Source organism: Zea mays, chromosome 2, assembly GCF_902167145.1.
Source record: "Zea mays cultivar B73 chromosome 2, Zm-B73-REFERENCE-NAM-5.0, whole genome shotgun sequence".
NCBI classification, from domain to species: domain Eukaryota; kingdom Viridiplantae; phylum Streptophyta; class Magnoliopsida; order Poales; family Poaceae; genus Zea; species Zea mays.
Window position 1 is genome coordinate 73,375,937 of NC_050097.1, and position 16,767 is coordinate 73,392,703.

General features: G+C 46.7%; 3 protein-coding genes and 1 pseudogene across 4 annotated transcripts in view; 3 read left to right on the forward strand and 1 right to left on the reverse strand.

Moving 5' to 3' along the window:
- Positions 1-1,477: 1,477 nt before the first annotated feature.
- Positions 1,478-2,249, forward strand: LOC103648726 (fructose-bisphosphate aldolase 3, chloroplastic; the record flags this gene model as incomplete). Its single annotated transcript, XM_020548894.1, has 2 exons — positions 1,478-1,753; positions 1,850-2,249. Coding segments are annotated over 2 exons (456 nt in total), but the record flags the coding sequence as incomplete, so codon positions are not given.
- Positions 2,250-2,443: 194 nt separating this feature from the next.
- Positions 2,444-3,721, reverse strand: LOC103648725 (putative D-cysteine desulfhydrase 1, mitochondrial). The gene is made up of 4 exons (XM_008673142.3): positions 3,479-3,721; positions 3,225-3,338; positions 2,944-3,041; positions 2,444-2,839 (listed from the first exon to the last, which is right to left on the reverse strand). The coding sequence occupies exons 1-4, from the start codon at positions 3,719-3,721 to the stop codon at positions 2,635-2,637; spliced, it is 660 nt and encodes a 219-aa protein (XP_008671364.1). The 3' UTR covers positions 2,444-2,634.
- A 1,426-nt stretch (positions 3,722-5,147) lies between these two features.
- On the forward strand, positions 5,148-6,682 carry LOC103646577 (uncharacterized; annotated as a pseudogene). Its single transcript, NR_161347.1, has 6 exons — positions 5,148-5,225; positions 5,382-5,421; positions 5,516-5,756; positions 5,850-6,127; positions 6,310-6,424; positions 6,533-6,682. The product of NR_161347.1 is annotated as an uncharacterized protein (transcript).
- Positions 6,683-8,555: 1,873 nt separating this feature from the next.
- The window catches only part of LOC100277287 (uncharacterized), a 63,978-nt gene continuing 55,766 nt past the window's right edge, over positions 8,556-16,767 (forward strand). Inside the window, 2 exon segments of the mRNA NM_001150897.3 lie at positions 8,556-9,001; positions 9,667-9,878. Of these exon segments, the coding sequence (NP_001144369.1) occupies positions 8,815-9,001; positions 9,667-9,878 (399 nt within the window). The 5' untranslated portion in view covers positions 8,556-8,814.

A 16,767-nucleotide genomic window follows, 5' to 3' on the forward strand; every position in this document is an offset into this window, starting at 1 on the left:
AACTTACAACAAAATCTCTACTACTATTTACCGTGTCTCTACTCACTTGACAATTAACATAGTAATCAGTTTCTAAGATATATCTATCTATATCTTGTTGTTTCCTAGGAGTATGTTGTATGGCACACCGATGGGAAGAAGGGGTCACCCTCACCGACCAAGGCTAAATGGCAGGCTTCCCAAACAGAGGAGAAGAATCGGGCTACTTCACCCAAGAAGGTCAAAATCACAGATTTCCTGAAGATAGAGAAGAATATCACCCTAGAGCTAAAGAAGAAAGACACTGAGTTAAGCCCGATGGCTGTTCAATAATCTTTCGAAGAGGTAACTCCCTGTTTTGTGCTTATTTACACTCCTACATTTATTTTGAATAGGATCAGATTGAAATTATCCTATTGCTTGCACATTAGATTTTTGTTAGTATTTTAATCAACTCTACAATCAGATTTCCTAAAGATAGAGAAGAATATCACCCTAGAGCTAAAGAAGAAAGACACTGAGTTCAACCCGATGGCTGTTCAATAATCTTTCGAAGAGGTAACATCATGTTTTGTGCTTATTTACACTCCTACATTTATTTTGAATAGGATCAGATTGAAATTATCCTATTGCTTGCACATTAGAAATTATCCTATTGCTTGCACATTAGAAATTATCCCATGCAAAATCAGAAATATAGAATACTTGAATTGAATTGAGTTAATTGACCATGTTCACACTAACTTCATTGTTTCTGGTCACTCCTAGAGTCTTAATAGTACTCATGTGAATAGTGTGCTTATTGATGGGTGTTAGTTTTGGTGAACTGAATACGAACAACAATGCACCTACTTTCTCTTATTGCTTATTTTGTGATCCAGTTATGGTTACTAATTTATTAATATGATTTATTACTATCTTGGTTATCTATCTGCCTTTGGGCAGGCACTTAAAAATATAGTCTGCCTCATTCTTATTAGCATGGACTTCACAAGAATGTTGATCTGAAAACAATATGAAACTGCTAGGGTTAACTGTTACCAAATTGGTTTAACTGTTTAAGGGCAATACAATATGAAACTACTAGGGTTACCGGTTACCAAAATACTGATTTGTGATTCTCTGCATCTAATTTCTGATTAATTTTTCAATGCAAGGATCTACCATGTGCAAACTTTACAAGAAGTGCTAAAGCGTGAATTTGGTACCTTCTCTGTATACTGTGGATATGTTAGAGCTTATGCGATATTAACTGTAATGCTTCTTTATTTGTGTTTGTTGATAGTAAGTTGGTGCAAGCATGTGAACCATATTTTGAGTTATGTGTTCAGCTATTGGAACTGACACTCGTCATTGTTTGATTGGTTGAACCTGGGTATGGTAATATGTTCTTCTAAGTTTGAAGTCATTCTCCTTTTCCACTATTTCTTCTTTCTTCACTGTGATGCATTTTTCTGTTGGTTTTTGTGAATGCTAATCTAATGGTTGTAACTTTCATCGACAGAAATCTGTTGCTTCCCCTGGGCGTGGTATTCTGGCAATTGATGAGTCAAATGCAACATGTGGAAAGAGGTTATCATCTATTGGTTTGGACAACACAGAAGTGAACCGCCAGGCTTACAGGCAGCTTTTGCTGACAACTGCTGGTCTTGGCGAATATATTTCTGGTGCTATTCTTTTCGAGGAGACCCTTTATAAATCAACTACAGATGGCAAGAAGTTTGTTGACTGCTTGAAGGATCAGAATATCATGCCTGGCATCAAGGTTGACAAGGTATGCATGCCATGATCTTATAACATCATGTTAGCCCACAAATTGCTTATATCATTATGATTCTCACTGCCTGATTGCTTTGGTTTCATGAATCAGGGTTTGGTTCCATTGCCTGGATCCAACAATGAATCATGGTGCCAAGGTCTTGATGGTTTGGCTTCAAGGTGTGCTGAGTACTATAAGCAGGGGGCGCGCTTCGCAAAGTGGTCTGTTCATACTTCCCTTATTCATGTGTCAACTAATCTTATTTGTGCTTCCTTTCTAAAGTTGCTATGATTATCGACTTAGTACAGCTGGGTTGATGTCGTTTGTGAGGATGGTGTGTCAGTGTTAGCTCTGGTAATTAGCTTCGGTGTTATTACTTGACATCTGTTGTCCAGTTGTGATATCTGTGAATTTCATCTATTAAATCTTATCTACATATATTTATGCTTTTCTTTGTGAAATTATGTAAGAAAATTTCTACATACTATATATATGACTGTGTCACTGGTGAGTCTGCTTTTATCTATGCGCATGACAAGGCTTCCCCTACTGTACAAGTTATTTTGGTTCTTAACTGGAAGTCAAGAAATTAGGGGACCCTACAGGTTGGCACTTGGTAGCTGCTTTGTTGAGGGCCCTAAAGACCTACTGACAGGCAGGTTTTTATAGAATAAAGCTATTTGGCAGAAATGACACACAAACCTCCACATAAAAATATTTATTTCCAAATGGCAAAAAAGATGTGCTTTATTCTTAAATTGCATCAGTGCTCTATACAATGTGAACCATCAACCATCTATTCTGCATTTTCTTGCACAAATGTAAGAGTAATAACTCTGTAATGGATACAATGTTTGCAAGAATGATCCATCATGGAATCACATGGACCATACTGATCAGAACATCTTACCAGTGCCATCTTTGCGTGGAACAGAATCTTCAAGATCCATTCTGCGCCAGCTCCCAGCCAAAGATGACAACTGGTCAGCCTTATCATACAACCCAAGAAGACCACCTGTGTGGATAAACAGAACTTTTCGACCTTTCCATTTGGCTGGATTGCCAGCCATGTCTTTTAGCAATCCATAAACCGCCTTCCCACTGCATTAAAATGAAGCATGCATTTTTTCCAGTTTATGACTAGCAAAGACCAAAACATAGATCCACGTGCCAAATCTATTTCATTGATTCAGACATAGTTGCACCTGTAGACTGGATCAAGGACAATGCCTGTTGATGCAGCTATGTCTTTGACAAACTTAAGCTCCTCGGCTGTGTTCATGGCATAGCCTAACCCCTTAGCCTGTCAAGGAGAAGTTGAAGAGAATGCCAAATGCTAATGTACTGTTCACAATTTTTCATTATGAAATGTAGTTAATATATGTAAAAACAAGTTGAGACAAGGCACTGCAGATGAACCTTTTGGAGTTAGCTAGCACACCAAAATGATTTACTATAAATAATGAAAATTATGAAGTGCACTTACATTTTCGATGCTAACTATATCACGTGAATCCAAACCAGAATTAAGTCCATCAATCAGGCCTTGGACATAGTCATAGAAGTATTCAGGGTCATCACAAACAGAGAATGCATGAACCTATCCAGTAAGAGGATATTACTCGGAAAGTTCAGTGTCAGATAATCTTTACTACTATTAAGGCTGTAAGGGGTAGGCTGCCTCCCCTGGTTCTGCCTTCGATGAATCTGTACCGTCCGCTCGCTTCGGTAAATCTACACCGTCCACACGCCCACGCCCACGTTCGTCCCCCTCCCCCACCCCGCGTGAGCCGCCGCCGCCCCGCCTCCCCCCTCCACGGGTTGAGATCGATCCTCCTCCCAAATCAAATCCCTAAACCCTGGGCCACTGCTCCGCTCCTCCTCCTTGCCGCCGTGCGGTTGAGCGCCGACGACGTTCGGGCTCCGACGGTTCCTGCAGGAGCAGCCGGCGTTCCGCCCCGCCGTGCCGCCCGACCGCTTCATGCCCCTGGCCGACCGGATCCGGGACCTCGGGGTCGGCGTCGCGTTCCCGAAGCCGACACTACTCCCCAGCCCCTCCGGGAGGTGTGATTCCACCTCCTGCCCGGTTCGCTGGGATCAACCGCGGGCGCGTTTACCGCTCCTGTACGGGTTGCGTTGGGGTTTTCTCATTCCAATTTTTGGGTCTTCATCGTGTATTTTATGGTTCGTTGATGGGTTTCCTGATGGTTGATGCACGCCTGTTTGGTGGAGGCGGGAATGGTGATCGATGATTCGTTGGGTGGGTGGGGGGACTGGCTGACAGCTGACAGCTGACTGTGTATTGTGGTTTGGATGGCAGGTTTAGCGTCAGTAATAGCTAGGATTAGGGTTCAGGCGATGCTAAGATTTTGGGGCGCCAATTGCAGAATCACTGGATTGATTCATCTTTTAGGGGTTTCCTTGTACTCGGAGTATATGGCCTACAAAAAAATGGAATACAAAAAATTCTTGAGGATGTTCGGTGCCACCAAAAGACTGAGCCAGAGAAAGGATAAATATGTTTATTCATCTTCCTAAATGTTTGTTGTGTGTCTTACAAAAGCTGGTTGTGTACTTGCAGCAGCATGATCGTTTTAGATCACAGTTTTGAGTGAGATTAATCAATTTTTCTTACTACCTCTGTTTACATGTGAACAGATTACAACACTTCTTACATGTGAATGACTTACATATACATGTATGATTTATTTGTAAAAAGAAAATAAATGCAAAGCTCTGTAAATTACAGTGGTTTATTTGCTGATAGGCTTCTCAACGACGGCTTCTCGACGAACATCACTATGGTGCGTAGAAGTGTAACATCTTTGAAATTGTTTCGTTGGTGTGATCTGAATCATGTGTTTGAACTGCTTTTCTTTCTTTGTCTGTAGATGCTTCGCCGCAGCCCGAGTGACAGGTGGCAGAGCCTGCACTTAATCAGAAGGAGGAAGTTATGAAAGAATGTCGACCACCAGCACCTGCAGTTCATTCTAGGCATGCACCCTACTGGATATGCCCAGTGTCTTTTATAGAGTTCAGTAAAACTACCTTCCCTTCCCCTCTCATCTATGGATGTCTTCAAAACCTTTCTTCTCTTCGGTGAAGTGGAGGTAGGCTTAGCTGCAAAATCATGTTTCTTGTCATTGATTCGAGGATTGCTGCTCTTTTCTTTTAATGTAATCCCAGAATGGTTCATAATATTGACAATTTTGGTTTTACACATATTTGTGCATCAAGAGTAGATAAAAATATTAGCAGCATGAGATCTTAATAGCATGCTTAGAAGGGTTGATATATAGGACTAGGTGTGTGCTGAGAGTTATACCCAAGACAGTAGAGCATGGAGAATTAAATATGAGCATTATGCATGGTCTTTCCATTTTGAGCTTTACTTTTATTCTTGTCTTCGCAGGTGACATTTTTCCAACAGGGTACTATTCCATGTGTATGTCATGATGGAAGATTTATTATGGAGACACCATATAAGGTACTTCTTGCTTCTGTTTATTTAAGAGAAATTAATTTAGAGTGTAATGTTATGGCATAATCCATTACACTGAATGGTTTGAGCTAGCATCAATTCCAGATTGTGGATCTCTGTAGTAATGCCATATTTCTTTTCTAACATTATGCTGAAAACCAGGTAGCAAAGGCTCCCGATGGTAATGGCGGAGTATATGCTGGTAATCTCTAAATTGTGATGCGGTAAATTATAAATGTATGCTATTAATGTTAGTCATGACTTTCTGCTTGTTTTTTTTCTTTGGTTGTACCCAGCTCTAAAATCTAAAAGGTTGCTCGATGATATGGCTGCAAAAGGTGTTAACTATGTAGATTGCTATGGAGTTGATAATGTATTGGTAAGTACGTTCTTTATGCTGTTCATTTCATGGAGCCTTCCTTTTTTGTCATCATTAAATATTTAATTTATTTGATACAGGTCTGTGTTGCAGATCCAACATTCCTAGGATACTTCATTGACAGAGGTGTATATGCTGCTGCTAAGGTTGTCAGGAAGGTAGGGCCATAGATTTCCCATACTAATAGATTGGCAGTTTTTTATTGAACTATGTGTCTCAAGAGTGTTTACATTATGTTCTGTGCTGTTCAGGCATATCCACAAGAGAAAGTTGGAGTATTTGTTCAGCGTGGAAAGGGTGGACCCCTCTCTGTAGTTGAATACAGTGAAATGGATGCAGCTATGACAACTGGAATCAATCAAACTACTGGCCGCCTTCGTTATTGCTGGAGCAATGTATAATTCCTACACCTGCCCCCCCTATATAGGCATTAACAATTGTGTATTTCTTTTATGTCATAGGTCTGCTTGCATATGTTCACTTTGGATTTTCTGAACCAAGTGAAAAACAGTCTTGAAAAGGATAGCATGTGAGTATTTTTTTTCTTTCCTTATTCTTGCACTTTATCCATTCATGTTGCATTTAACCCTTTATTTAATATATAATGTAATTGCTGCATTTTTTCTGGAGGACCTGTAACTTCTATTGATCTTAAACTAATAATTAATAATAGAATATTGGCTTACAATTTTGTCCATCATTTATGCACAGTTACCATCTAGCCGAGAAGAGAATTCCTTCAGTCCATGGGTACACATCAGGATTAAAGCTTGAATAATTTATATTTGATGTATTCAACTATTCTCCTTCAACATCTCTTTTTGAGGTTTGATTTCCTATGAATTATTGCTCAAAATAAAGTCGTTTGTTCTTCATCTCATTTCTGAAAGCGTGTAGTAGTTATCGCTTGAAAATATTTTACCTAAACTTACAGGTTTTGCGTGAGGAGGAATTTGCGCCAGTGAAGAATGCTAATGGTGCAACTTATGACACTCCTGACAGTGCCAGATTAATGCTGCTTCGGCTACATAGCCGCTGGGTGGTTGCTGCAGGTGGCTTCTTGACTCATTCTGTACCCTTGTATATGACAGGTATATGTGTATGCTGGTTTGTCCACAGTTTGAACATATAATCAGAAAGGCAGCAATAATTTTGTGCCGCTTAGGGAATTGGTGTCTTCTATGTGTGCAGTACCAAATTCTTATCAGTTCTTTTAATGTTTCATCATGTATTCGCAATAGTTCAAAAAAATATTGCTTTTATTGTAACAAATTCATTAACGTAGGAATTCAATATTACAATGGTGCCAAAATGGATTCTTCGAAGGAGAAAAACGAAGTACAAGTTGACGAGCATGCAGAGGTTGATAATGAATCACCTCTCGATGAAAACATCCTTAACATGCTAATAAGACTATAGAATAACAATTAGTGCTTTTGCATATCAATATATTTTATCATATTAATTTCGTAGCAACGCACGGGCATATACCTATATGTTTGAATTTTGGAGGATGAGGAGGAACAAATGGTAATAGTGAATTTTTAGCATTCATTTCCTTTCCTTTGACTGAATACTTATATTTCACTATTTTTTAGGATGAACCAGATTGTTGATAAGTTGATAGTTTTGAAGTTGATGGCTTGATGTCGAACCAAGGTAATAATGATTTTTAGTATCATTTTCTTTACTTTGATTAACTACTAAATACTTATATTTTCTTAATTTCTTTGCTTTGTTGTCTGGTGGCCAAGTGGTGTGTGGTGTTGTCTATCAAGTGACAAGATCAAGTATTTAAGTGTGAAGCTGTTGTGCAAGTGAAGTGTTGCTGGCGCTTGTGCAAGTGAAGTGTTGCTAGCGCCTTGTTGTTTGGTGCTGCCTTAACCTGTTGGCTCTGTATTAGTCATGGGTGTTGTCTGTTCCTGTTCGCATGTTCTTGTCTGTGTGGGGTACTGGGGTACTTCCTATTCGCCTGTTATTGTTCGCAAGTGAAGTCATGGGTACTATTGTCGTGTTGGCTTGGGCGCTTGGTTGTATGCCTGTATTCTTAATTAGGCTATTACTGTGTGGTGTCAACTCAGTTGCAGTTTCTGGAATTTTTGTGAACTAAAGTTGCTTGTTATGATTGCTGCACACGTTCAAGTCATTTCCTCACGTCCATTTCAGTTTTCAGCGATGAGTAGAACTACTCCTTTTGTATCGTATGTATTACAATTGCTGCTTTGTGAACTTAGTTGCTTGTATTACATGATTACCATTGCTGTTAAGCTTTTTGATATATGTACCTGTGGGTATTCGATACCCGACGAGTACGGGCACGGGTATAAATTTTCATCCATGGGTACAACCACGAGTGGGTATGAATGAGTATGGTTGTGGGTGGGTATGAAACATACTCAATTCTAATCTGATCTGTTGCTATTCCTACCGTCAACCTGGATGGATTTGTGACTTCTCCCTTGATTTTGAACAGGCCAAGAACATCAAATTCACATTGGAGCAACATATGTTCTTTGCAATATTAGTTTGGTAATTTAAGGTGGCAGACGATATTACTCCAATCAAGATTGAGAACTTCGATTGATCTCTGAGAGAGTGGTGTCTGGTTCGAGGTTTTGTACACTTAACCCGATTATATGTTCAGTACATTAGCCATTGTAGTGTCTTTTTGGAATATAACTTCATTTTATTTTAGAGGATTGATCGAAAACTCATTTTGCCATGTAACTATATTATTATGCCATATGGAAAACATCACACAACGACCTAGATTTTACATATCATAGTGATGTTTGTCGTTTCGTATATATATTTTATACTAATTTAACTACGTGGCAACACATGAGCACATACCTATTATAATAATATTTGCCGTCCGTATATATGTATCATACTATTTTTTCACTTCCGTGGCAACGCACGGGCACTGACCTAGTAAGTATAAAATCCGATGACATATTTTTCCTTAAAACTGCCTCCTCAGTTAGAAAAAGCCACGCAACTTTGCAAGTCACGACCTCATGGAAGACGTGAGCCACCCCGTGACGGATTGACACCAAGTCAGTCTCACTCAAGTAAAGTGGACGCCAAGTCAGTCACACTCACACCACCGTAGCACACACCAGTACACCACACACTCGCCTTTCCGATCCCATCCCTCTCCAGCCACCTTCCTCCGCTCGCCGTGCTTCTGCTTCCTCCGCCACCACCGCCGGCATGGCTGCGCGCTGCCCCTACTTCGCCGTCGAGGAGTCCTCCCGCGGCATCCGCTCGGGGGAGTCCCCGGCCGCGGCGCTCCGCCGGATCCTCGCGACGCCTGGTGCGCACCAGGCGCCCTGCTGCTACGACGCGCTCGGCGCGCGCCTCGTCGAGCGCGCGGGGTTTCCGATCGGGTTCATGGGCGGTGCGTGCGCTTCCGTTGTTCGGTCACCCTGTTAGCTGTTCTGCGCTCTTGTGTGTTTTTTGTCTGATGTTGGTCGTCGTAAAACCCTCGCGATTCGGTTTAGTTTGTTTGTTTGAGAATGCTAAGATACTGTTCTGTTGGCTTCACGCTGTATAGTTCCGATCGGAGCAGATTCACTGAACTCTAATTCATCCGTGTGTTTTCTACCGATGAAACCACATAAACTGTATCGAGGAACTATCCTTAAATCTGTTGCTAAAACCAAGCAAACTCACAACTTCATCACGACGATTTAAAATCGAATTGAAATCACTGGAACTAAATCTTAACTCAACCTCAAGAGGAAGGGTATGACATTGACAACCATGCTGTGTCGGGCTAGAGACGTTCTGTGGCTATTTTTTCTGACTACATGCTGCAAGGTGTTTCCATGTGAAAAGGTAAAATGGTTTCATTAGAACTGTGGAATGTAGTTCAGGTGGCCTGCATTTATTCATGCAGATTTACTCTTGTGACAGGGGCTATTGTGGAAATTATTCTGTTGTTGCTTTTAGGGCTTAGAAATAACTGCATACAAGATTTTGCTTACTTGTCCAAAAGGAACCATCTGGAGATATTCAAGTTATCTCGTACATTGGAGTCTTCTTATGATGGTACCTTTTCAGGTTTCTGTGTTTCTGCCGCGCGACTTGGCTTGCCTGATGTTGGCCTCATTTCCTATGGAGAAATGGTAGATCAAGGGCGTCTCATCAATGAAGCTGTTTCAATCCCAGTGATTGGTGATGGAGACAATGGTTACGGAAACTCTATGAATATCAAGAGAACCATAAAAGGATATATCAATGCTGGTTTTGCTGGAATTATGCTTGAGGATCAGGTGCGTTGTCCAAGCCATGACAATTCATCATTGCACAGATTACCTGCTCCAGTTGTCTTGATGATCACTGCTCATAATTCGGTAGTTCCGGACAAATAAAACACATTACACTCTGAGTGAATGCTTCTTACGGTTAACCTTATGGTTTCTTGGTCAATTGGAAATAGTTCCCTCAACTGCTTCTTCAACTAACATCAATTTCCTGACTATTGTGCATACGTCCTGTAACCATGTTTCCATAAAGTAATATGAATACCTTGCTGAAGGCCTATTGGTGGCTAGGATTAGGACCCCTCCTCGAGGATGGTATATTAATGGTATATAGCTAGCAGGTCCCATCCTTCAACTAGGAGAAAGGGTATTATCATATTAACCACTGGACCCATTCTGTATCTTATAGATCACAGATCAATAAAGATTGCCTATATGCCATGAAGATATGTTTTTCGTAGTGGCTAACAGAGAAACAGGGAAAAAATATTTGCCATTTAATACCTATAAGGCAATAACTGGTGTTACCAAGAACACAAGTATTTTTTATAAGGAAAATATTTTTGGCCCTTTTTGGTGCTCATTCAAACTCCTTTGAGCTCATTTTAAACACCACAGGCCACCCTCATTGGCAACCGAATGAAGCAGCACCCCTATGTTAGGCCTAGCATTCTCAAACACACAAGCATTTCGGCGCTTCCATAATTCCGAAGCCACTAGGATGATAAGGGTATTAATGCCTTTGTGCTCAACTGTCAACTCTGGGAACACCCTTTATCAACGCCAGCTGGAGAAACGGTTGTTCATCCCTGAGGAGTCAAAGCTATCAGGCCCAGTCTCTGCAAAATTAAAGCCCAAGCTTGTTGAGCAAACACATACGAGATGATGATGTGTTGGATATTTTCCTCCGCCTGATCATAAAGCGGGCACACCGCTGGATGAGGAAGCCAAGCTTAGTAAGATGATAATCTTTCCAACACCTGTTTTTGATGGCAATCCAAATGAAGAATTTACAACACAGTGATGGCCAACTTTTCCAGATGCGCTTCCAAGGTGCGAACCTAATGCTCCCAAGGAAGAAAGCATTGTAAGCATAGTTGTTAAGGTGGCAAGGCGAGGTAAGGTGACCGACCTCCTTTTCACCTTTTAAGCGATAAGTGGTAAGGCGAGGCGACGCCTTAGTAATATATAAAAATAGACAATAAAAATAGAATATATAGAAATATAGTCTCAAATAGATATATTATACTAGCAAATTAGAGTCGGATAGTCTAGACAGCCCATAAGTCAGCCCAGGCAGCCCATCAAAATTAGGATACCTCCCCACACCTCCCACCCACTCTCCCATTCGCTCCCAGCTGCCAGGACGCTCTTCACCCCGTTGCCACTAGCACTGCTCTGAGCGCGCGCAGCCTCCCCTCTCCTCTTCCGTCCTCCTTCTATCCGCGTCGCCAAATGCTTGAGCGCAGCCTGGAGAGGATGTGGACGGGAGGGGCCACCGTGGAGGTGAGGGAGGCCGTCAGGGGCCGCCGCGCCACCAAATCGCTAAGGTCAGATCCAACCTTGAACCTTATTCCATCCCTACAACACCCTAAGGCGTCCTCTTCTCATCGCCTTTTGCCTCTCCAAGGCATCGGGGCGACGCCCTAATGGCCGAAGTGGATGCCTTACGCTCCCATGTAAGGCGATGCGGACGCCTTACGGTCTGAGCTTGCCTTGTCACCTAAGCGTCGCCTTATGGACGCTTTAATAACTATGATTGTAAGACTTGCTGCTGTAGAGGGATAAACTATTATAAATGAATTTTAGTGGATGGTGTGGTATTGCTGATGTGGACAATAAATGCATGTTAGTGGATGACGCTGCTCGCTGACATGAATATCTTGCATGAATCGAGAGATGTCATAATTGTATGCGCTAGTAGGGTGCTGATGTGGATAGCTTGCATGGAGAGTGTTGGAACTTGCTCTCCGGCGCAAGGTGATCCAACGGGGGAGTGTAGTGACGTAAACAGGGTTTTCGCACGAGATGGCAATAACTCTGTTAATCTAGCCTCTCAAGGGCACTGTGCGGGGGTATTTATAGGTGTCCGGGTGCCCAGCGTCCCGTGTTAAGGACGCATGTGCCCTCAGACACCTAGGTTATCCCCGAAATATTCCCATAAAGCGGGGTTACAGACCGTAATTACAGGGAGGCCTTTACAAATTAGGCCCGTAACGCGCAACGACCACGCAGGGCCTGTTACAATGGGCCAGATCACACGCGGGCCTCCATTCTGGACGAGGTCGCAGGATGAGACGACCTCGTCGCGGGTCTTCGTCCGGCGGCGTATGAGACGAAGGGTAAGTCTGCCCGTCGTCTTGTCACCGTTGGTGCAGCGAGTATGGCGAAGGCCTCGAGCGAAGGGTGGCGTCTTTGCCTTCGCCCCAACATTTGCCCTCCGAGGGACCAGTTCGACTAAGTCACCTGGTGCCGAAGACGTCGCTAGATGGCGGAGACGCTGCCCTCGCTACATGACCGTTGATTGACGCCGTACTGTTGGATTGCGGGTTTCCCGAAGCGCCGCGCCCTGTGTATAAAAGGGGACGTGGGGCGGCGCGTTTTGAACTTTATCGTTTCGTGCTCCGCGAAAACCCTAACCGCCTTCTCAAACCTATTGCTGCTCGTCTGCCCTCCTTGCTCTTGTTCGCCGGAGATCTGGCCCGTGTGAAGCAGACCACCCGCCGCCGCCGACGGTACGTAGCGATGCCGACCTCTTCTTCTTCTGCTGCCGCTACGCCGCCGGCCGACGCGTCGTCTGAGGAGACGCTGAGCACTGTGGCGGCGGAGGAGTTGCGCGCCGGCGACACGGTGGATTTCGGTGTGTCGCGGATGTCCTCGGTCTGCGTGCAAGATATGCAGCAGCTTGGCTACTTTGGCGGCGGAGTCGCTCGTGTCCCGGGGACGGAGGAGGTCCCCGAGCCAGAAGGCGAGTTGGTTGTCTTCGAGGCGTTCTTTGCCGCTGGTCTTCGCCTACCTGCGCACCAATTCATGGGAGAAGTCCTGCGCAGATTTAACGTCTAGATCCACCAGCTGACTCCGAATGCCGTGGTGGCTCTGTCGAAATATGTCTGGGCGACGACTTCGTACGGCGGACAGCCATCGGTCGAAGTCTTCGCGAAGTACTATTGCCTGCACTGGCAGAAAAGGATGATCAGAAATAAGGTTGCTCAGTTTGGGTCCTGTACATTTACGCCGAAGACCGGCAAGACCTCGATGGAGGTAGTTGAGTTGGTTCCTTGCGCCCGCAATAAATGGGGCAACTGACATGAGTTTTGGTTCTACGTTGCGGAGGGCACAGTCGAAGACCATCCGGGGCTCCCCGTGGCCGAGATGTGCTCGCATTATTACTCAGCATACCCGCAGTTTGAAGTGGCGGAGGAGGATGCAAACGAAGGGACCCTTCGGTGCGCGGCTGGCCTGAGCAGCGGGCGCGATTTGGTTGAGGAGTTTGTGGCGTATGAGGTGTGGCCTTTGGCGCATGGCTGGGCGCTGGGCGAAGTATGCCCTTGCCAGATGCCTTCCCGTGGTGGGATGCTGGTGCGAAGTCCCGCCTTCGCACTGGATCTGCATAGCCGCGACCCAGCCGCCTTCGTGCGTGAGGCGGAGGATGGGGCGATGCGGATTGTCGGTCGGTACGTGCCGAAGACAGAGGGCCAGCGTAGCTGGGATATACGCGGGTCTAATGACCGCTTGAACAGGGTCTTCGAGTTGAACTGTCTGCCGTATGGCGGTTATCCCGGGCAAGAAGATGTGGATCGTCGCGGGAAGAAGCCGGCGGTAGAGACTGGAGACGACCCCGCGCCGGCGGCCGCCCCGTCCTCTAAGAAGAGGAAGCTAGGTATTGCTACGGGAGGACTGGGGGTTTCTGATGGTTTTGCTAGGGAATTGATGAGGACATGTGCGGCCCCGGGGGGAAGGATGTCTTCGCCCGAGCTCCGGGAGTCTTCGGCGCGGATGCTGAGGGTTACCGGGGGTTGGTGGCCTAAGAATGTTCCTATCCCCCGCGCGGCCGGCGAATACTTTTTTACATCTCGCATGGTTCGTGATTGGAGAGTGTTTCCTTACGGGCGGAATATTGCTGCTGTTGTGTCGGCAGTGTTGGACAAGGATCGTCAGGGAGCTGCGCAGAAGCGCCAGGCGGTCGTCAGGCTGCATGAGGCCAGGCCGAAGAGGTCGCGGGGGACTGCGAAGGCTGCTGCCCCCGGCGGAAGCCAGCCGACGCTGGCGGCGAAGTCGGCCGCCCCTGGGTCCAGCAGGGTGCCGGAGGCTGTGAAGGCGGCCGCCGCCGGCGGTACCAAGTCTGTCCCGGCGGGAGCCGTGAAGGCCCGAGAGTTGCCTCCGCCGGGCAAGCGCGTTGCCGACTTCGCCACCGATATTAGCGTGGATGATTATCTTGTTGGTAAGTCGTTAGCTCGAATTTTTTTAATCTGTTGATATGTTGCAGGGTCGGGCGAAGGCCAACTTGTTGTTGTTCCGCTTGCCGTGGCGACCGCGGCGGCTGCCGTGGTGCCCAGGGCGAAGGGTAGTGCTCTTAGTGCCGGTGGTGAGATTCCGGCACTCACTGCCGTCAGGGACGAGACGGGCGCTGTGTCCCGCCGGCTGAAGGAGGCATTAAGTCAGGTAAGTTGAGCTAGACTTCGGTTTTTACCAGCTTTGTTGGGGCTGTGGTCTTATGTGTGTCTTGTAGGCGGCTGACTTCGCAGACCGCGCGGCGTCGGGGGCCCTTACGGCAGTTGTGTCTGCCGAAGTCGAGAGACTTCGGGCGCAACATGCTGACGCCGTTCGGGAAAAGTCGGCCGCCGACAGCAAGTGCCGCAAGTTGGCGGATAAGGTGGCCGCGCTGGAGGGTGAGAGGACTGACCTCCGGCGCCAACTGGCGGAGGAGAGGAAGGAGGCTAATGAGGCCCTCGCCAAGGCGTAGTCTGCGCAGGCGGAGGCCAATTTGGCGCGGGCGGAGGGCAGTCTTGCCAGACAGCGCGCCGAGGAATTGGAGGAGCGGCTCAACGCTCTGCAGACCCGTGTGGAGAGGGCCGAGGCTTCGACGCGCTCAGAGGTTGAGCGAACACGCAAACAGCTTATGGACTCATACCACGAGCTGGGCGCGCGAACCGCTGACTTCGAGGTGCCAGACCGAGAGCCCGGACTTCGCTGCCTCGAGTGGCTGCAGGAGGAGTTGCTGGCGCTCCCCGCCATCGTGGAGGGGTTTATGTCCTATGCCTCCCTGGTCACCTGCGAAGGGGCGATGAACGCGCTGTCCCGCGAAGGGTGCCAGCACTATGAGGTCTTCGACCAAGCTGATGAGGATTTCGAGCGCGATATTTACAAGGTTGAGGACCCTGTAGTGAAGGAATCCGCGGGAGCCCTCTTCGACCGGATGTGGGGTCCTCACGGTCGGGAGGTGGTCAGGGAGCGGTCCGAGACGGCGAGGGGTCAGGTAATGTTTGACTTTTGTTTGGTGTTGTTGAATGTGGGTTATATGTGGATTTGCTGAATTTGTGTGCTGTGTCTCAGGCGGCGCGTAATGAGAAGGTGGAGGACTTCGGGGCTTTGAACAACGCGCAGCCTGACTCAGAGTCGAACCCGGTGGCGGCTGTGTCCGAGGTCGCCCCGGCGCCGCCCCCAGAAACCGTCGAAGGCGTTCCTGATGCCCCCGCAGCCACTGCGGCCGGCGGAGGCTCGTCGCCAACTGCTGCGCCGAGGGCTGAGGATCCTGTGAAGATGGCGGCGGAGCCGGCAGCGGAGGATCCCGCGACGGCTGGGCCTTCGCAGGTGGCTTAGTGGGTGTGGGTAGTTAGGGATTTTTGCATATGTTGCTGAACCTTGGTTGCTGCGCAGGTTCAAGATTTTGGGCCTGCGCACGCAACCGATACTGCTAATTTTTTGGCGGCTTCGACCGTGGATGATGGAAATAAATCGGATGAGTCTGCATCTAAGTTTTCTGATTTTGGTGACTCTGGGAGCTCGGTTGAGTGGACTGAAGAGTCGTCGGATGAGGACTTGGACTACTTTCCGGCCTTGGATGTGGCAGCGGCGGAGGCTTCGTCGCGTGCTGCGGATGCTGAAGTTGTGCCTGGTCCGAGTGTTGGGCGTAGGCGGCGAAGGGCGATTGCGAAGCGTAGAGTGAGTGAGGCGGACGGCGGTCGGCTTCGTGTGAGCAGGGCTGGCAGGCAGGAACTGTTGTCCTTGCCGGCCGCTGTGAGTGCAGGTGAGGGGGAGCTGCGAAGTCTTTTTGCGGGTGAGGAACGGAGGATAATGCTATTTAACTATAGGGAGATGGGAATTATTCCGAAGGTTGAGCCGATGTAAAGTTTGATGCCCTCGCTTGTACATATGTAATGGCTTGTATGATGAGGTTGGGTGCCTTCGCACATTCGGCTATGCTCACGAAGGCGTTACGTACTTGGTCTGGTGTATTTGTTATGTTGGTCTGGTGCGCATGTAGTCGGTCTTTCCGCGGACAGTTTGGTGTAGTCTTTTTCGCACTTGTTGTGCTAGTCCGGCTGCACCCTTAGGCGACTTTTGCACGGATAGTCTTCGCGAAAGACTTCGATTTTTCGCACTTGTGCTAGTCCGGCTGCACCCTTAGTCGACTTTTGTACGGATAGTCTTCGCGAAAGACTTCGATTTTCGCACTTGTTGTGCTAGTCCGACTGCACCCTTGGGCGACTTTTGCACGGATAGTCTTCGCGGAAGACTTCGATTTTTCGCACTTGTGCTAGTCCGGCTGCACCCTTGGGCGACTTTTGCACGGATAGTCTTCGCGGAAGACTTCGATTTTTCACACTTGTTGTGCTAGTCCGACTGCACCCATGGGCGACTTTTGCACGGATAGTCTTCGCGGAAGACTTCGATTTTT